We start from the raw sequence: 21,166 nt of genomic DNA on the forward strand, positions 1-21,166 counted from the left end.
GGATGTGCAGCCGACAAATCTGCGCCAACTGTGTGATGCCATCATGTCAATATGGTCCAAAATCTCTGAGGAATGCTTCCAGCACCTTGTTGAATCTCTGCCACGAAGAATTGAGGCAGTTCTGAAGGCAAAAGGGGGTCCAACCCCTTACTAGCATGGTGTACCTAATAAAGTGGCCAGTGAGTGTATATGGCAGTGTTATGGGGCACTATATGGCATTGTTATGGGGCACTATATGGCAGTGTTATGTGGGCACTATATGGCATTGTTATGGGGCACTATATGGCAGTGTTATGGGGGCACTATATGGCAGTGTTATGGGGGCACTATATGGCGATGTTATGGGGGCACTATATGGCAGTGTTATGGGGGCACTATATGGCAGTGTTATGGGGCACTATATGGCAGTGTTATGGGGGCACTATATGGCAGTGTTATGTGGGCACTATATGGCATTGTTATGGGGCACTATATGGCAGTGTTATGGGGGCACTATATGGCAGTGTTATGGGGGCACTATATGGCGATGTTATGGGGGCACTATATGGCAGTGTTATGGGGGCACTATATGGCAGTGTTATGGGGCACTATATGGCAGTGTTATGTGGGCACTATATGGCGGTGTTATGGGGGCATTTATGGCAGTGTTATGGGGTCACTATATGGCAGTGTTACTGTATGTGGGCACTGTATGGCAGTGTTATGTGGGCACTATATGGCAGTGTTATGTGGGCACTATATGGCAGTGTTATGTGGGCACTATATGGCGGTGTTATGGGGGCATTTATGGCAGTGTTATGTGGGCACTATATGGCAGTGTTATGGGGCACTATATGGCAGTGTTATGGGGCACTATATGGCAGTGTTATGTGGGCACTATATGGCAGTGTTATGTGGGCACTATATGGCAGTGTTATGTGGCACTATATGATGGTGTTATGTGGGCACTATATGGCAGTGTTATGTGGGCACTATATGGCAGTGTTATGTGGGCACTATATGGCAGTGTTATGTTGGCACTATATGGCAGTGTTATGTGGGCACTATATGGCAGTGTTATGTTGGCACTATATGGCAGTGTTATGTGTGCACGGTGTGATGCTATTATTTGCGCAATGTCATATTGATATTACATTATATTGTCATTATAAATTGCACACATTAGCCTCGGGGCAGGTCACATACAGTCGGCATGTATCCTTAGACCTCCATTACCCGCTCCTCACCACTATATTATGTACATTGACCCTCTTACCCATGTGAGATGTTTGTGTTCTTTCCTATTTGCAGCCTCTTGCACCATCCGCCATGCTGCCGCGCACGGTGAGCGCTGCCGGGCCTGATACGTGACTGCATTACATGATACGCTGCGCATGCTTCCACTTAATAAAGTCCCATAACATGCATTTTTCATGGAGGACTCGGACCAGTCAACACGCGTGTGATGTGTCCTAATCCCTGGGAGCCGGATATTCACTACATTCCAGGGAATGTGTTAGGTTTTATGTTTCTTCGATGTAGCAGAGCCAACATTGCAGAGCTGAGTTTGTTAACTGGCACAACTCCCCGTGATGATGCTGTTTGCTACCTGCTTTTCCATGTGGATTCATCTAAACTGAACCATAGGGAGTTATTACATTGCACAACCTCAGCTCTGCTACATCAGTTTATGCTGTTTGCACTTTGATGGCAGCATTATAATCATACTTGATAGTTGTCTAGACACATTTCTCAGGGGATTCTGGTCAGAGCCCATAGATTCTTCTAAGACTTGGCGTTCCTTAGAATGACAGATTGCAAACACATTGCTGCTAGATCTGCAAGGAGATTAATGGAGAATGTCACTATACTGTATATAGAGGCAGAAATATAGATTGCCAGCACCCATCCATGCATCGCTGCAGAATTATGTTGCAGACTGTAAATGCGTGCGGAATGCCCCTTTAATTATGTCTGTGTATGAGAAGAATAAGACCCTCCATCCTCAGTGGCAGATGGGCTCATATGGATGGAAGCCTTTGTAGGGGGTCTCTGCACTGCACTGATTGTGGGGGTCATTAAGTTTTCTGGACTTTCGGTTAACTCTTCCATTGAAGAACAGATGGCTGATACCAGAGAACGGTAGACTGCACCCTCCAACAGATAGACTCTTGGTTTAGAGTACATTAATCCTTTAATCGCCAGACGCTTTTAAGCCATTTTTTTTGTACAAGTTAAATAGCCCTATCTTTTTTATTTTTACTTTTTTAGGCCTTTTTAATTTTTAAGATTTTTTAGTAAATTTTTACTCTTTTCTGTTAGTCATGGGGTAAAATGTACAAAAAAGTAAAGAAAAAATGTAAATGATCAGACATTAAATATCTAGATTGTAATACCACACTTGCCCTGCAGTGGCCGCTGCAGGATAGGGGTATGGGCAGCCACAGCTTCCCCCAGATTTCATTAACCAAACCCAGAGAGATTCACTGATTTGTACCAGTGCAACTAAAAATGGATTTTCATGAAAACATAGTAAAGTTTATTATAGGTTGTTGTTTTAGCTACAGTTGATCAAGTTGGAGCTTATTTTTAACTTGTACCTGTTCTTTCAGGTGACTTTTTAGAACAAGCTGTCCCGTGTGTATACATGAGGATTACCGATATTTCTGGCCATTATGTGACTTGTATCCTACAGTTTTCAACAGTTTACCTTTATGCGGGATCTGTCTCTCATTTTAATGAAGATTAAAGGGTATGTGTCTCCTATACATGGCACACACAGACACAGGAGGAATCCCTGTCCTGTCTCTATGTAGCACATGTTCAGAAGCTGTAGCAGCATGGATGACATTATGAAGCAGCACTGAACAGTTTAGCAGTGAATCCAGCTCTGTATTGAAATTAAAGCACATACTAGAAAGCAGCAGCAACATGGATGACACTATAAAGCAGAAGTGAGTAGCGTTGCTGTGAATCCAGTTCTGAGGTGAAATAACACAATTACTAGAAAACAGCAGCAGCATGGATGAGACTATACAGCATAAGTGAGCAGTGTAGCTGTAAATCCAGTTCTGGGGTGAAACACTCTTACTAGAAAGCAGCAGTAGCAGCATGGATGACACTATACAGCAGAAGTGAGCAGGGTATCTGTAAATCCAGTTCTGGGGTGAAATAACATATTTGCTAGAAAGCAGAAGTGAGCAGATTAACTATAATTACAGTTCTGGGGTGTAATAAAATCACTTACTAGAAAGCAGCAGCATGAAGGACACTATACAGCAGAAGTGAGCAGGGTAGCTGTAAATCCAGTTCTGGGGTAAAATACAAAGCACTTATTAGAAAGCAGCAGCATGGAGGACACTATACAGCAAAAGTGAGCAGGGTATCTGTAAATCCAGTTCTGGGGTGAAACACTCTTACTAGAAAGCAGCAGCAGCAGCATGGATGACACTATACAGCAGAAGTGAGCAGGGTATCTGTAAATCCAGTTTTGTGGTGAAATAACATATTTGCTAGAAAGCAGAAATGAGCAGATTAACTGTAATTACAGTTCTGGGGTGAAATAAAATCACTTACTAGAAAGCAGCAGCATGAAGGACACTATACAGCAGAAGTGAGCAGGGTAGCTGTAAATCCAGTTCTGGGGTAAAATATAAAGCACTTATTAGAAAGCAGCAGCATGGAGGACACTATACAGCAAAAGTGAGCAGGGTATCTGTAAATCCAGTTCTGCTGTGAAATAACATACTTGCTAGAAAGCAGAAGTGAGCAGATTCACTGTAAATACAGTTCTGAGAAGAAATAAAATCACTTACTAGAAAGCAGCAGCATGAAGGACACTATACAGCAGAAGTGAGCAGGGTAGCTGTAAATCCAGGTCTGTGGTGAAATAACAGGCTTACTAGAAAGCAAGAACATGGATGGCATTATTAAGCAGTACAGAGCTATGTAGCTCTGTGATGGGATAAAACATTTACTAGAAATCCATAGCATAGAGGACATTATAAGCAGCATTGAATAATGTAGCTGTGAGTCCAGCTTTGAAGTGAAATAAAATACTTTGTAAGAAGCAGCAGCGTGAAGGACATTAAACACCAGTAGTGAGCAGGGTAGCTGTGAATGTACCTCTGGTTGAAACAGAACACTTACAAGGAAGCAATAGCATGGAGGACATTCTAAGCACAATTGAGTAAAGGTAGATCCAGATATGGGGTTAATTAAAGCATTTACTACAAAACAAGCAGCATGGAGGACAATATACAGCAGTACTGAGCAGTGTATCTGCGAATCCAGCTTTAGGGTGAGATAAAACATTGTAAACCAGCAGCACTATTAGTCTGTATCTGTTTGCTCCACCTTCTCCCTCACCCCTTTGCTTGTACTGTTGATTTATTGTAAACTTTGTTGAAACTATAGTTACTATAGTTAGGGGTCATAAATCCATCTTTAAGCCAGAATACTAAATACCTATATAAAGATATACATCTATATTAAATAAAATAGAAATTAACAAAACATTAAAAAAAATAAAAGACATATATAACAACATGAATAAAATCTTGAGAAAGAAAAAATAATATAATAAAATACATAAATAAAAAAATCTAATTATTATTTTAAAAATATATCATTAGATTTAATGCAAAAAAGACACATTTTAAATAAAATGTGTAAAAAAAAAAAGGATAAAAACTTGCTTGCAGTCTTTGCAGCCGCTCTTCCAGCTCTCGCGGGAGATGACTCTATTATTTCCCACAAAGCCCAGTACAAGCATTTACCTACTTCACTGTCGATCAAGTGCCACTCATGCGTCTTCTGAGATTTTTTTTTTTAACTATTGTATCGCACGTTCGCCGGAGCAATCGCCAAAGGAGCTTTTTGAGGCTTTTGCATAAGTATTCACGCCCCTCCTTTTTTTTTTTTTTTTTTTTTTTTAATTTTTTTTTTTAAACCCCCTCTTTCTTTAAAAAATTTGCCCATCCTTCCTAATTTACAAGGAGGACGAGACACCCTTTCCTGTTTCCCAACAAGCCCCACGGAACGGAGACGCTATTGGATAGCCGTGCACCGTAGAGTCTGCGGTTGCCATGCCTACCGTAATCACCTCCAGTTCACAGAAGCGGTGGCATGAACTGGTGCTTTTTAGCTCTCAGCCTGGTTGAGCATCACATGTGATGACTTATATGATCTCCGCTGATGCGGTTGCAGCTCCAGCAAATTGCACTTTTTTTTTTTTATGCATTTGCTTTTAAAAACCCGTTTACAGCCCCCTCGGGAGGTGAGATCTTATTTCCTGCTACATAACTTTTATTAAACAAAAAAAATCCAACTCTGCAATTAAAGCGGACGCCGTTGGCCAAGGAGCAACAATCTGAAGACCCGACGTGAAAAGTGTGAAATTGGCTGGAAAAAGGTGCGAGATCTCTTTCGAATGAATTTCTGGTGAAACGCGTGGGAGGGCGGACATTGCATTTCACCAAGACTTGGTATCTTCCTTGATTTCTTTGAGCTTTCCCTGGGTTCTGATTCCTTCCCTCCAGCCCAGGAGATAATTACAGCTCTTGCCAGGGAAACGGAGAACGCTCAACATTGTCCTTTTTGCAGTCGCCGGTCAGACGGAGTCGAAGCGAAATGAGTCGGTGCCAGAAGAGGTGCAAAAGGCAGATCGGCAAAGTTGCTCGATATTTTTACCATTTAGTCACCGGGACCCTGACACAAGGTAGGGTGCGGAATCCTAGAAACAAACCTATTAGTGTATCTGCTGCGTCGTCTTATGGGTGACCTATTTGCAGATGTAGCAGAGCTGGATTTGTCGTTTGTTTACAATTACTGCTTTCTGTGTTTATACAATATACAATCTGTTACATAGTTAATGCAAAAAGACGCGTGTCAGTCATTGTCGACCGAGGGATACAGGGAAAGGGTGTCGATCTCTGAGCCTTTTTTTTTAAAGGATGCAACCTGTGGCATTCTAAGTAAGTTGGACTACAAGAACCAGCATTCTCAGTGAGGTTCTAGAGATTGACTTTTGGTCTAGCGAAAGGTTCCCACGGCGGAACCGATCGTCGGTATCTGTGTGTAAATATGGAATTACACGGATGTCACACAGCGTTTGGTCACAGATATCTGCATAAAACAGATGCAGCAGAGCTGAGTTTGTGAACGGACTAGTTTGTCTTTATAATATTTTATCTTTGGTTTTACATGGGACTGCAGGAGAGAAGATGAGATGATCCTATATATGAAGCAGCCCCCTAGGAAACTAATGACAAATTCCTTCGAATCACAAGTGTCTATGTACAGATGTAGCAGAGCTGAATTTTTTTTTTTTACCTTTTTTCTTCCATAGTCATTGATTGGATATTATTAATGTCTTCTGAGCAGGAGTTTAGTCATTGAGGTCACTAATATTAAAAGCATGTTGCAGCAAAAGGAGCCTAAGTAATTGGTCATTTACAGCATTACCAAGCCATATAACAATAGTATGTGAGATGGAAACCCCCCATTAAGATAATGCAGGGGGTTTATTGAATGCAAAACCGCAAGGGACTGATCTAGATTTACAATGAGTTGAACCAAGTGACAATCTCAGCTCTGCTACATCCCTACCTGCATTGCTGTGATAGAGCAGAAGTCGGGGGATTTACACCGTAGGGTTAAACTTCCAGTGTTATATTTCTTTCTTCGTTAAGTACATTAGCAAACACTGCTGACACGGACACTTGGCGCGCGCCGCTGCTAAAGATGGACTCGCGGGTCCAAATATTAATTTGCATCAACGTTTTTCAAAAGTGCCTTGTATATATCTCAGGGGGGTATGGATTCCACGTGGCGCCATATGCAAAGTGCTGCTACAGCAAGGTCAAGAGGAAATAATGTATGAGAACACAGTAGGTAGTTATATATGCATGTAGCAGAGCTGAGAATGTCAGAGGATAAGATGTAGCAGAGCTGAGAATGTCAGAGGATAAGATGTAGCAGAGCTGAGAATGTCAGGATAAGATGTAGCAGAGCTGTGAATGTCAGAGGATAAGATGTAGCAGAGCTGAGAATGTCAGAGGATAAGATGTAGCAGAGCTGAGAATGTCAGAGGATAAGATGTAGCAGAGCTGAGAATGTCAGAGGATAAGATGTAGCAGAGCTGTGAATGTCAGAGGATAAGATGTAGCAGAGCTGAGAATGTCAGAGGATAAGATGTAGCAGAGCTGAGAACGTCAGAGGATAAGATGGAGCAGAGCTGTGAATGTCAGAGGATAAGATGTAGCAGGGCTGTGAATGTCAGAGAATGAGAGGTAGCAGATCTGAGAATGTCAGAGGATGAGAGGTAGCAGAGATGAGAATTTCAGAGGGTGAGAGGTAGCAGTGCTGAAAATGTCAGAGGATGAGAGGCAGCAGAGCTGAGAATGTCAGAGGGTGAGAGGTAGCACAGCTGAAAATGTCAGAGGATGAGAGGTAGCAGAGCTCAGAATGTCAGAGAATGAGAGATAGCAGATCTGAGAATGTCACAGGAAGAGAGGTAGCAGAGATGAGAATGTCAGAGGGTGAGAGGTAGCAGAGCTGAGAATGTCAGAGGATGAGATGTAGCAGAGCTGGGAATGTCAGAGGGTGAGAGGTAGCAGAGATGAGAATGTCAGAGGATGAGAGTTAGCAGAGATGAGAATGTCAGAGGATGAGATGTAGCAGAGCTGAGAATGTCAGAGGGTGAGAGGTAGCAGAGCTGAAAATGTCAGAATGAGAGGTAGCAGATCTGAGCATGTCAGAGGATGAGAGGTAGCAGATCTGAGAATGTCAGAGGATGAGAGGTAGCAGAGCTGAGAATGTCAGAGGTTGAGAGGTAGTAGAGCTGAAAATGTCAGAGGATGAGAGGTAGCAGAGCCGAGAATGTCAGAGGAGAGGTAGCATAGCTGAGAATGTCAGAGGATGAGAGGTAGCAGAGCTGAAAAACATATAGTAGCGCCATATGGTGCTTATAGTATACCATCCATTTAGTGTCTCTGGTGCCGATCATATAAAGTGCAGAAATGGAGTAATATAGTTGCATATATATACAGTATATACGCATGTCATGGGGAAGGTATTGTGCTCTCTCCACATTGTAACATTTCTCCTAGTGGAGCTTTTCTGACCTCCCTTACTACATCCATTAATATGGGGTCGGCCCCTCTGCAGATATAACAACTCCCGCTCTTCTACATTTTGGAGGCGTCTGCAGGAATTTCTCCCCCTTCCTCCAGGAGAGGATTTTGTGGGGTCAGACCTTGATGTTGGGGGGTCCGGGCTCACAATCTCTGGTCTAGGTGTTGGGTGGGGCTGCGGTCCGGGCTCTGTGCGGCCGCTCAGGTTCCCCCTCCATGACTGTATGGAGCTCGTGCACTGGGCACAGTCTTGGGGAACAGATAAGCGTCTCCTCCAAACTGTTCCCACAAAGCTGAAGCTACAAGTGTCCACAATGTCTGGTAATGAAGGTTTAAAAGGAATCTGTCAGTAGGATGAACCGACCTCAGCCATCTATATGGGCATAAAAGTCTAAGAATGTTGAATAAAATGATACCTTAGTATCTGCGATCCGACGTCTTATTCCCAAGAAAACCATGTTTTTGTTAAGAGCTGTTAAGATCTTTGGGCTGAACATAGATCTCCCTGAGAATCTGCCTCCAGCGATTAATTTAAATGAAAGGGGCATTACTAGTGTGAGACATGTAATGACTGACAGTCTTCTCTCCTGATCTACATGTCTCACACTGGTAACGCCCCTTTAATTAAAAAAAAAGCTCAGGAGGCAGAGTCTCAGGGAGATCTGTGGCCGGCCTATAGATCTTAACAGCTCATTTACATATTAAGAAAAATATAAATTTCTTAAGAATAAAACATCTGATCACAGATATTAAAATATCATTTTATTCAACTATCTATGACCTACAGTGGGTGCGGAAAGTATTCAGACCCCTTTAAATTTTTAACTCTTTGTTTCATTGCGGTCATTTGGTAAATTCAAAAAAGTTCATTTTTTCCTCATTAATGTCCACTCTGCACCCCATCATGACTGAAAAAAACAGTAATGTAGAAATTTTTGCAAATTTATTAGAAAAGAAAAACTGAAATATCACATGGTCATAAGTATTCAGCCCCTTTGCTCAGTAGTGAGTAGAAGCACCTTTTGAGCTAGTGCAGCCATGAGTCTTCTTGGAAATGATGCAGCAAGTTTTTCACATCAGGATTTGGGGATCCTCTGCCATTCTTCCTTGCAGATCCTCTCCAGTTCCATCAGGTTGGACGGTGAACGTTGGTGGACAGCCATTTTCAGGTCACTCCAGAGATGCTCAATTGGGTTTAGGTCAGGGCTCTGGCTGGGCCAGTCAAGAATGGTCACAGAGTTGTACTGAAGCCACTCCTTTGTTATTTTAGCTGTGTGCTTAGGATCATTGTCTTGTTGGAAGGTGAAGCTTCGACCAAGTCTGAGGTCCAGAGCACTCTGGAAGAGGTTTTCATCCAGGATATCTCTGTACTTGGCCGCATTCATGTTTCCTTCATTTGAAACCAGTTGTCCTGTCCCTGCAGCTGAAAAACACCCTCATAGCATGATGCTGCCCCCACCATGTTTCACTGTTGGGATTGTATTGGGCAGGTGATGAGCAGTGCCTGGTTTTCTCCACACATACCGCTTAGAATCATCATCAAAAAGTTCTATCTTTGTCTCATCAGATCAGAGAATCTTATTTCTCATAGTCTGGGAGTCCTTCATGTGTTTTTTAGCAAAATCTATGTGGGCTGTCATATGTCTAGCACTGAGGATAGGCTTCCGTCGGGCCACTCTGCCATCAAGGCCCGACTGGTGAAGGGCTACAGTGATAGCTGACTTTGGAGAACTTTCTCCCATCTCCCTACTGCATCTCTGGAGTTCAGCCACAGTGATCTTGGGGTTCTTCTTTACCTCTCTCACCAAGGCTCTTCTCCCATGATTGCTTAGTTTGGCTGGACAGTCAGGTCTAGGAAGACTTCTGCTGGTCCCAAACTTCTTCCATTTAAGGATTATGGAGGCCACTGTGCTCTTAGGAACCTTGAGTATTGCAGAAATTCTTTTGTAACCTTGGCCAGATGTGTGCCTTGCCACATTTCTGTCTCTGAGCTCCTTGGCCAGTTCCTTTGACTTCATGATTCTCATTTGGTCTGACATGCACTGTGAGCTGTGAGGTCTTATATAGACAGGTGTGCGCCTTTACAAATCAAGTCCTATCAGTGTAATTACACACAGCTGGACTCCAATGAAGGAGTAGAACCATCTCAAGGAGGATCACAAGGAAATGGACAGCATGTGACTTAACCCCTTTCTGACATGAGACGGACCCGGGCCCCTATGCCCATGGACGGAATAGTACGTCTAGTGCGATCAGCTGCGCTCATGGGGTGAGCGCCGCTGATCGCGGCCGGGTGTCAGCTATGTGTCAGGGGCGGTCACGGACCGCCCCCGACACGTTAACCCCTGGCAAACACAATCGCAGGGTACCGGGGGTTTAGGGAAGCATCGGCAGGGAGGGGGCTCCCTCCGTGCTTCCCTGAGACCCCGCAGCAGCGCGATGTGCAGTGCTGCTGCGGAGGCCTCCTTCCCTGCAGGTCCCCGGATCCAATATGGCGCCGGGGACCTTCGGGGGCCTGCAGGGAGCCGGCTTCCTCACTGCCTGCCCAGCGCAGGCATGAGGAAGCCTTGAGCAGTGCCTGTGTCAGATCGCTGATCTGTGACAGCGATCTGTGATGTGACAGATCAGCGATCTCACACATGACAGTTATGTCCCCCCTGGGACAGTGTAATAAAGTTAAAAAAAAAAAAAAGTGTAAAAATAATTTATAAAAAAATCGCTAAATAAGTTAAAAAAAAAAATATTCCCTAATAAATTCATTTTTTGGAAATAAAAAAAAAAACAATAAAAGTACACATATTAGGTATCGCCGCGTCCGTAACGACCCGCCCTATAAAAGTGTCCCATTAGTTAACCCCTTTAGTGAACCCCTTAAAAAATAAAAAACAAAGCAAAAAATAATGCTTTATTATCATACCGCCAAACAAAAAGTGCAATAACGCGCAATCAAAAAGACGGATATAAATAACCATGGTACCACTGAAAACGTCATCTTGTCCCACAAAAAACGAGCCGCCACACAGCATCATCAGCAAAAACATAGAAAAGTTATAGCTCGCAGAATAAAGCAATGCAAAAATAATTTTTTATATAAAATTATTTTTATTGCATAAAAGCGCCAGAACATAAAAAAAGACATAAATGAGGTATCGCTGTAACCGTACTGACCCGAAGAATAAAACCGTCTTATTAATTTCACCGCACGCGGAACGGTGTAAGCGCACCCCCCAAAAGAAATTCACGAAACGCTGGTTTTTGTTCATTCTGCGTCCCAAAAATCGGAATAATAAGCGATCAAAAGATGTCCCGTGCCCGAAAATGATACCAATAAAAACGTCAACTAGTCCCGCAAAAAATAAGACCTCACATGACTCGGTGGGTCAAAATACGGAAAAATTATAGCTCTCAATATGTGGTGATGCAAAAACTATTTTTACAATAAAAAGCGTCTTTTAGCGTGTGACAGCTGCCAAAAATAAAAGCCCACCATAAATAGTAAATCAAACCCCCCGTTATCACCCCCTTAGTTAGGGAAAAATAATAAAATTAAAAGAAAATATATTTATTTCCATTTTCCCGTTAGGGTTAGGGCTAGGGTTAGGGCTGAGATTAGGGTTAGGGGTGTGTTGGGGTTAGGGTTGGAGTTATAATTGGGGGGTTTCCAGTGTTTGGGCACATCAGGTGCTCTCCAAATGCAACATGGCGTCTGATCTCAATTCCAGCCAATTCTGCGTTGAAAAAGTCAAATGGTGCTCCTTCCCTTCCAAGCTCTGCCATGCAACCAAACAGTGGTTTACCCCCACATATAGGGTATCAGCCTACTCGGGACAAATTGCAAAACAACTTTTGGTGTCCAATTTCTCCTGTTACCCTTAGGAAAATAAAAAAATTGGGGGCTAAAAGATGTTTGTGGAAAAAATATTCTTTTATTTTCACGCCTGGGCGTTATAAACTTCTGTGAAGCCCTTGGGGGTTCAAAGTGCTCACCACACATCTAGATAAGTTCCTTAGGGGGTCTAGTTTCCAAAATGGGGTCACTTGTGGGGGGTTTCCACTGTTTAGGTACATCAGGGGCTCTCCAAAGGCAACATGACACCCGCAGACCATTCCATCAAAGTCTGCATTCCAAAACGTCACTACTTCCCTTCCGAGCCCCGATGTGTCCCCATACAGTAGTTTTCTCCCACATATGAGGTATCAGCGTACTCAGGACAAATTGGACAACAACTTTTGGGGTCCAATTTCTCCTGTTACCCTTGGGAAAATAAAAAAATTGGGGACTAAAAGATCATGTTTGTGGAAAAAATATGATTTCTTTATTTTCACGCCCAGGCGTTATAAACTTCTGTGAAGCCCTTGGGGGTTCAAAGTGCTCACCACACATCTAGATAAGTTCCTTGGGCGGTCTAGTTTCCAAAATGTCATTTGTGGGGGGTTTTCACTGTTTTGGCACATCAGGGGCTTTCCAAACACGACATGGCATGCGATCTCAATTCCAGCCATAAAAGTCAAATGGCGCTGCTCCCTTCCGAGCTCTGCCATGCGCCCAAATAGTGGTTTACCCCCACATATGGGGAATCAGCGTACTCAGGACAAATTGCACAATAACTTTTGGGGTCCTGTTACCCTTGGAAAAATAAAAATTTAGGGTGAAAAGATCATTTTTGTGGAAAAAATATTTTTTTATTTGTACCGCTGTATGTTATAAACTTCTGTGAAGCCCTTGTTGGTTCAAAGTTCTCACCACATATCTAAATATGGAAGCGCTGGCGGTTCGGGTGCGAAGCGCGCTGCCTGCACTGCTGCTCGCACGCTGACGGCGGGGGCCTTTCTGCAACTTCGCGCGCTTTCTACCTCAGCTTCCAGCCGGGTTCTCTGACTAAACACGCCCCCTCTTCCTGAGTCATGGGGCCTGTCCTGTCTCCTATTCTTTCCCCCCGGAAACAGGGAAGGCAGCCTCAACGGTTCCGATCCAGGCAAGCAGGTACCCGCAGCCCAGTCTTCTCCCTTACACTCCTCCTCACCTTTAGCTCGCTATTACAAGGGCGAGAGTTCCTTCATCAGACGTTCACACTCCTCCATTTCTCGCATCATACGCTGCCAAATAAACTGGTCTTCATCATAATGAGTAGAAGGTATTCCAGCCGTCGTCCGCTCCGCATGGCATAGAGGACGAGAGTACGTCCGGGCTCAACAGAGCAGCCATCTCTGGTGTTTCAGACCTACGTACTACCCTTGAGGTGGCGGGCAGCGAACTATCCATTTCAGAGAGCGAGGCAGTGGTTCTTCCTCATAACACTCAGGAACCGTGGGAGTGAGCATTTCAGTGACACTTGGCAATTTCTCCCCTCATTTGGGTTGAGTTTCATAGACCAGACCATTGGATCCAATTCGGCATTTCACCCGATTCACCTTCATGTTCCTGAGGAACGCCGACATCTCACTGTAGGCAGATGACGCCTTCTCTCTCACTTCTCGGTGTATGATGTCATGGCTCTGCCTTGCTCTGGGTGAGGCTCCCTCCGCTCACCATACCATTTCTTCCAGGTACCACGTTCTCTCCAGGGAGCATGACCTTTGGAGGGGTGAATCTTTGCTGTCAGCGGTTTCGTGTAGGGCAACTCCTTGACAGGTGTCCCATTTTCCCACAAGTCCAACACTTCTGTGCCTGTCTGGTGGGCGCTTCGGTCTGGATCGTCGTCCTCCAGGAGAGGCATACCCCCACTGTAATCGCTCTTCATCCCAAGATACGGGATTAAATTCTGGGGCTGCTGAAGATTCTCTTAGGCCAAGATCACACATGCGAGAAACTTGGACGAGTCTCGCATCTTAATACCCGGCACTGCCGCTGGTACTCGGGACAAGAGCAGGCAGCTGCATGTACTTCTATACAGCCGCATGCTCCGCTCCCGAGTACAGATGGTAATGCCGGGTATTAAGATGCAAGACTTGTCCGAGTTTCTCGCATGTGTGATCCCGGCCTTATGCTCTGTATATCTCCTCTAACTTCTATTTCTTGCCATAAGTTACCCCGGGGTATAGGAATGGTCTCCAGGGTAGCAGCGAGGGCTTCCTTCAGGCTCCCTATTTCTGCACTCATTCTCTGCATTCCTTGCCATAATTCATGGGACCACTCCGGCTCCTCATCATTCGAGGTAGGTACTTTGTGTCTCCGGACCATCCCTGCCAAGGCTGCAGTCCCTTGCTCCTGCTCCCTTATGCATGCTTCTGCCCCAGTTTCTGCAAAAGTCATACGTGGCCTAGCACGCAGGTGCTCCCGCAAAGCTTGCTTAAGCAACGCATCTCTAACACCTACCACTTGCTGGTTCCTCAGAATTACATCATGAAGCCCTACGCCTACGTTATCCCGCTTAGCGATCGAAGCGTGGATCTCCTGTAACATGTTCATGTATCGGGTCATGAACCCCCCCCATCCCTTTGGACATGGCTAAACAAGCGCATGCGCAATTTCCAACACCCGTGGGGTTCCCGTGCATCTCCTCAAGATTTTGTAACATCTTGGTAAAGGTGTCTTGCTCATGCGGGGCGCCGGAATATGATGGAGCACCTCCCCCCTCCATCATGGCAATCTCTGCCTGCATCGCCGGGATCATAGGGTGCATTCTCAACATACCAATTCTTTGCCCCAACATGTCCGGCTATCAACAACACTCGGATCCTTCAGACGGAACCTGAAAACCCATCTCTTCAGGAAAGCCTACAGCCTGCAATGATCCCTGCTGCCCCCTCACCACTACTGGAGCTACTGCCTCACCATCACTGGAGCTGCTGTAACCCCCCAACCTACTGTCTCCTTCCCCACCATCCTGTAGAATGTAAGGGTACCGTTACACATAGTGATGCACCAGCGATCCCGACAACGATATGGATCGCTGGTGCATCGCTAAGTGGTCGCTAGTGAGCTGCCACACAGGCAGATCTCACCAGTGACATCGCAGGGGTCGGAGGTCGCTACTTACCTGTCAGACGCGGCGATCCTGACGTCCTCCCGCCCGCGTCCATGCATCGCTCGTCGTCACAGAAGGAAGCGCCGCAGGAAGCTGCCGATGAGAAATGATCCAGGACCTTCTCGCGCGACCAGCGATAACCAGCGGGGGAGCCGGTCGGAGGTAAGTATCACATGTAGCAATATCGCTAGCAATATCGCTGCTACGTCACAAAATCGGGGACTTTACAGCGATATTGCTAGCGATATCGCAGTGTGTAACAGGAGCTTAAGCCCAAAAGGGCAGGGTCCTCTCTCCCCTCTATATCAGTCTGTGATTGTTAGTTTGTTTACTGTAAGTGATATCTGTAATTTGTAATGTATGTAACCCCTTCTCATGTACAGTGTGGTGCCCCTGAGGCTCAGTTGCCACAGAGGTACTGCACCTCCTCCTGAGGTGTGGTACCCCACCATCCAGGTAAGGTGGAGACTCCTGACCACGCTCCAACATCGGCAACCCACACCACAAAGTAGTGTAGCAAAGCACCTTCGGCAGCTCCCTGCTTGGAGTATAGCAAAGCACCCATTGGTGGCTCCCTGCTTGGAACACGAAACGTGCTGGGAGGTGGGTGGAGTTAGATTACATTTCAAGGAGCGGGAAGAGTTTGAGTGAGTTAGTCAGTAGTTGGTTGGAGAGAGAAGAAGATCCCTAGAGAGAGGGATAGATGGATGGAAGTGCTGCAGCAGATCCCAGTGATCTGGGTCTGCTGGCACGGTAAGGAGAGAAAGAGAGCGCAACATAGACTGAAAGCTTGACTCTCCATAGAAAGAAAGCATTAGTACGGAATGTGAGGAGTAAAAGAGAACAGAGGACGTGGGTGAGAAGAGAACCCTTCCTAGAAGTTCTAAGCGCAAGACCGGGGCCCGGTCCCCGAGGTTGTATGGATACTAATGGTCCTGCAGCAGACACCGGAGGAATAGAAGTAGTGACCACTTTATTCCCACACAAGACTTGGGGGCACAACAGCAACTGGATAGTGAGCCGGGACTTAGTAGCAAGGAGTCCCCGAAGCAGGCTACAGCTGTCTGCCGTACATGTAGAGTTCATAGGAACATCAGATAGGAAGAACTCCAGTGTAACTCAGTACTAGGAGTACTTCATCTAAAGGCGCTATAAGAGACATTCAGAAAGGCACAAGTTGGCGGAGTGTTGGAAAGGAGTATTCCATCTGGCATGGGGGTTGACTGAGTCCCTGACCCGGAGGACGCGGCACGGAGGCAGGTACCTGTTAGTACAACAGACTGTGAGTAAAGCTTTGGAACTACATGCCCTGGTGTCCTCCACTTATTCCTGCGTCAACCTGCCCGGCACCGCTACCTCCCCTGCGCTTGACACTACACCACCTAAGTGTCACCATATCTACTCTGCCCTGGTACTACAGCCCTGCCTGTGAATGGCTATACCATCACTGCTGCACCACAACATCAGTCCCAGAGGATCTGTCTGCAGCGTCGGCCTAACATCTACATTGCCGAACACCACAGGTGGCGTCACGACTTATTTATTCACACTGAACATTTACAATGGGCGCCCAGGGCCACGGGCCGGGTCACAGCTACAGTGACAACTTGCATTGAGATCCACCGGGCCCGGTACCGAGTACCCCACAGCCCTGGGTGTGAGGGCGTCCCATACAGCACCATGGAATCAATGGCGCTATATAAATAAATATTAATAATAATAATAATACCCTTGACCCGCTCAGTCCAGTCCCATAGCAAAGTGTTGCTCCCTGTGATCTTTGGGAGGTTGCTCAACATTGCCCCCAACGGCATACTGGCCCTTGGAGCACCACAACCGCTTGGTCTATCACATCCATGCCTGTGGACTGTATCCTGTCGACTACGCCAAGTGTAAGCAGGTTGCTGGATGCAGTGACAGAAAGCGTTAATAACTTTAACAGGGGAATACTCCATGCAGGGAGGTAAACAGTTAAATGAGGGAATAAATGGTTCAATTTGCAAAGGATATGCAGAGTACAGGCACACTGCACCACTCTCAAGTCTCCGCAGTAGGCGGTGGGGGTTAACGGACGCAGGCCTGCGCATCACCGGTGCTCTGGGGACGGAGCACTCCTCTGCACGCAGCCTGCCCGCACCAAAACTGTCTCTAGGCCTCTGGGTCTGTCTGCTGCAGTCCGTCGCAGAACTCGCTGCCTGCCCTGCTGCTCGCACGCTGACGGCGGGGGCCTCTCTGCAGCTTGGCGCGCTTTCTAACGCAGCTTCCAGCCTGATTCTCTGGCTAAACGTGCCCCCTCTTCCTGAGTCATGGGGCCTGTCCAGTCTCCTATTCCTTCCCCCAGGAAACAGGGAAGGCAGCATCAACAGTTTGGGTCCTGGCAAGCAGGTTCCCGCAGCCCGGTCTTCTCCCTTACATATACATGGTAACATTTATCTTGGGACTTATCCAGATGAGGGGGAAATTGACAAGGACTAGGAGCTAAAGCACGTGCAGCATCGGACATGCAGAGGAGCAGATCCCGAATTTTACCACTGATGGTGAGCATAAAACCCACGCGCTATCTTGGTTGCCCGTACTCTGGGACATCGCGGCCACCGTGCACTCATCCCTACAAGAGCCGTGCGCAGCTGCCGTGCATGCATCATCATAAGGGTGTAGGTACGTGTGCCGACTGGGGGGTGGTCCCTTTTTCGCCGCAAACAGACTTGAGACAGAAACTGATGTGCATTCAACAGGTCCTCTTTATTGGCCGTCCTCCCAACGACCACAGCAACACAGCAGCAGCACGACAGCTTCTACGCACAGGCCCGGGTACCTTTCACCTTCTTCTCTGTGCTTTACAGTGACGTCCCTCGCGACTCTTTCAATGTGGCTGCCTTAGTCCCACCACCACAGCGCTTCACCTGTCCGAGTCTGTCCGTCTGGTACCCCCGAGCTTCCTCTGTCCTGTGGCTCTCCTGTCAGGGCCACCCCCCTTGACTGTTTCTCCTTCCAGTCCCTCCCGGAGATCTTACTCACTGTCTCTTCCTCCTTCAGTCTCCTGCTCTGCTTAACTCCTCCTCCTGGACTGGCTCCCTTCTGGAACTCTCTGCCTATTTTTTCCCCCTCCCTGGGAATTCCCCTCTAGGGATCCTGTAACTCCGCCCACCATGACTATGCGGATTCCTAGCCTTAAGCTGTTGTTAAGCCCTTTTCTCACTGCTCTCTGCCTCCCTCTTGTGGCCAAAGTTTAGTACTGCACCGCCTCCTTTTCCTGCTGTTCTTAGTCTCCCCCTAGTGGTCAAAACCCAGTACTTTACCATCTTTCCCTGTCTCTAGCTATCTCCCCACATACATATACACCAGTTTACATCAAGTACTTTTACTGCACATTTTGCCTTCACCTTCCTGCTGCAGACAGGTCCATAGGTCAGTCCACTTCCCTACAATGGCTGCTATGCACGCGACACTACATGAGTCAAAATAAGGGCCGCTGTGCGAGTCACAAGGGCTGCCACGGCCGCCATGCATGCTTTCACTCGTGATGTTAAGGGCTGCCGTGGTCACCACATCGGTGCATGCATGCGAGACAGCGCGCACAAACAGGGGCTTCTATAAAAGTTTTAAAGGGCCGGAGGCCACTTTGCAATGCAGAGCTGTCGGCCCACCGGGCATATGCCCGCCTGGGCAGATTACCAATCCGGGCCTGACCTGCATCATATGTGTACAGATGTCACAGATATCGGCGAGACAAAGACCATGAATATCTCTACATTCCTCTTCAGATTTGTGACTTGTAGTCAGTAAGAGAAAATGTCCAAAGATTGTGCCCCGAACCAGCAACGAGCAGCGTCGCGAGCAGGACAGTCCGGAATGACATCGGTTTTATTTGCGTGTCATTCTGCGCCCAAATGAAAAATATATTAGAAGTCAATATAAATAATGCCATACGGTGCTCTGATGAGAAGCTGATCGAGGACTCAGAGTGCCGCACATAGCATAGGTAGATCCGTACACTGCACAGATAAATAGCGCAAACATCACCCACATAAAGAGCGTCATACAGAATGAGTCAGGTTGTATACATAGTATCCAGATGAACAGTGCATACAGTGACAAATCATAAATGTTACATAGCTGTGGGGGTTTTTTTTTACATGGGACTGCAGTTTAATCATATCCACAATGCACAAGCGATCCATGCCACAATTTCAGCTCTGCTCCATCTAGATGCCGTCAGTCCATTCCTAGTTTATGTTCCTCGTACTGTGGAGTAATTCGGATTCCTGATGTACATGGCAAGATTTCATCTGCCGCCATTTTCACCTCCTTCTCATTTTGGCACTAAAAGCAAATTAACTTCTCTCCAGCATGGCAGGCAATTTACATAGCGAGCTGGCATAAGGGTGGCAGGGACCTGGCAAAGCCAATTTTCACTCTATAAATTTGCCAGCGCAGCGCTCTGTATAGATTTGTGCTTTTTAGAGCCCAGTTTCGATGGCAGGGATGTTGGGGGGAGTAGTTGGCTTTTCTTATTTACATTAGAATTGATATAAAGTCTTGATAGTGTATCAAAATTTATTCCTTATTTTTTAAAGGGCCAGTCCTGGAGGGGCCATTTAAATTGCAGACACAGAAAGTGTTAGAAAGTATATTTATTTTATCATTTACAGTCACCCTGTAAGAACATTTGCTCATCCTGCGTTGTCTGTTTCATCAATACTTAACCAGCGTTTCAATGTGACATTCTCAGTGTCCTCACACAATTCAATGCGTGGGTGGAACTTGACACAGTTACCACTATATCCATTTTATAGGTCCCACCCATTTCACCCTATGGGTGGGCCATAATGTCAATGTTCATCCTGTGCTAACTGGTTCATGAATTAAATGCTAAATTCATTTGTATATGCCATTTACATTCATTGCAAAGTGGGCTGACAAATTCTACTAGCTGCGTACAGTACAACTCATGGATTCCCCTTTAAAGAGCCCCTTCTAAAACTTTGGAGAATTGCTAATTAGGTGGATACGTACAGTGGTGTTTGCCCACTTCCTGATTTCCTCTTCTTCTGCATGCTTGTCAGACTTAAATATTTCAGATCACCTAACAAATGTAAATTTTAGACAAAGATAACACAAGTAACACAAAACGCAATTTATAAATGAAGGTCTTTATTATTAAGGGAAAAAGAAATCCAAACCTACAGGGCCCTATGTGAAAAAGTGAAAAAGTGATTGCCCCATCCTTAAAATATAAATTAACTGTGGTTTATCACATCTCTGTGAAGCTGAATTCAAATTCCTTAGCCACACCCAGACTTGGTTACTGACATACCTGTTCTCAATCAAGAAATCACTTAAATAGGATCTGCCTGACAAAGTAAAGTAGACCAAAAGGTCTTCGAAAGCTAGACATCATGCCATGATCCAAAGAAATGAGAAACAAAGTAATTGAGATCTGTAAGTCTGGAAAAGGTAATAAAGCCATTTCTCAAGCTTTGGGACTCCAGCAAACCACAGTGAAAGATATTATCCACAAATGGCGAAAACATGGAACAGTGGTGAACCTTCCCAGGAGTGGCCAGCCGACCAAAATTACCCAAAGAGTGCAGTGACGACTCATCCAAGAGGTCACAAAAGACCCCAAAACAACATCCAAAGAACTGCAGGCCTCTGTTGCCTCAGTGGTGTGTGTTCATGACTCCACCATAAGAAAGAGACTGGGTAAAAATGGCCAGCATGGCAGAGTAAAAGACGAAAACCACTGCTGAGCAATAAGAGCAAAAAGGCTTGTCTCAGTTTTGCCAGAAAAGATTTTGATGATCCCCAAGACTATTGGGAGAATACTCTGTGGACTAACGAGACAAAAGTTGAACTTTTTTGTAAGGTGTATGTGTGGCACCCCTGAGGCTCGGTCGCTACAGAGGTACTGTACCTCCTCCTGAGGTGTGGTGCCCCACCGTCCAGGTGAGTTGGGGGCTCCTGACCACGCTCCAACGCTCGCATCCCACACAACACGGTAGTTCAGCAAAGCCACATTGCGGCTCCCTGCTTGGAGTGTAGCAGAGCACCTTTGGTGGCTCCCTGCTTGGAACATGAAAT

General features: G+C 45.9%; 1 protein-coding gene across 3 annotated transcripts in view; it reads left to right on the plus strand.

Moving 5' to 3' along the window:
* KCNIP2 (potassium voltage-gated channel interacting protein 2) overlaps window positions 1–21,166 on the plus strand; it is a 603,893-nt gene that overhangs the window by 309,979 nt on the left and 272,748 nt on the right. The window contains exon 1 of one of the 3 annotated variants that reach the window (XM_073552891.1): window positions 4,922–5,698. The exons of the other annotated variants lie outside the window; for them this stretch is intronic. Within the exon in view, the coding sequence (XP_073408992.1) occupies window positions 5,611–5,698 (88 nt within the window). The 5' untranslated portion in view covers window positions 4,922–5,610. Of the gene's footprint in view, window positions 1–4,921; window positions 5,699–21,166 lie in introns of those variants that run through there. 3 annotated transcript variants of the gene reach the window in all.

Source organism: Dendrobates tinctorius, unplaced genomic scaffold (genome assembly GCF_039654945.1).
Source record: "Dendrobates tinctorius isolate UK_male_01 unplaced genomic scaffold, ASM3965494v1 ptg000196l, whole genome shotgun sequence".
NCBI classification, from domain to species: domain Eukaryota; kingdom Metazoa; phylum Chordata; class Amphibia; order Anura; family Dendrobatidae; genus Dendrobates; species Dendrobates tinctorius.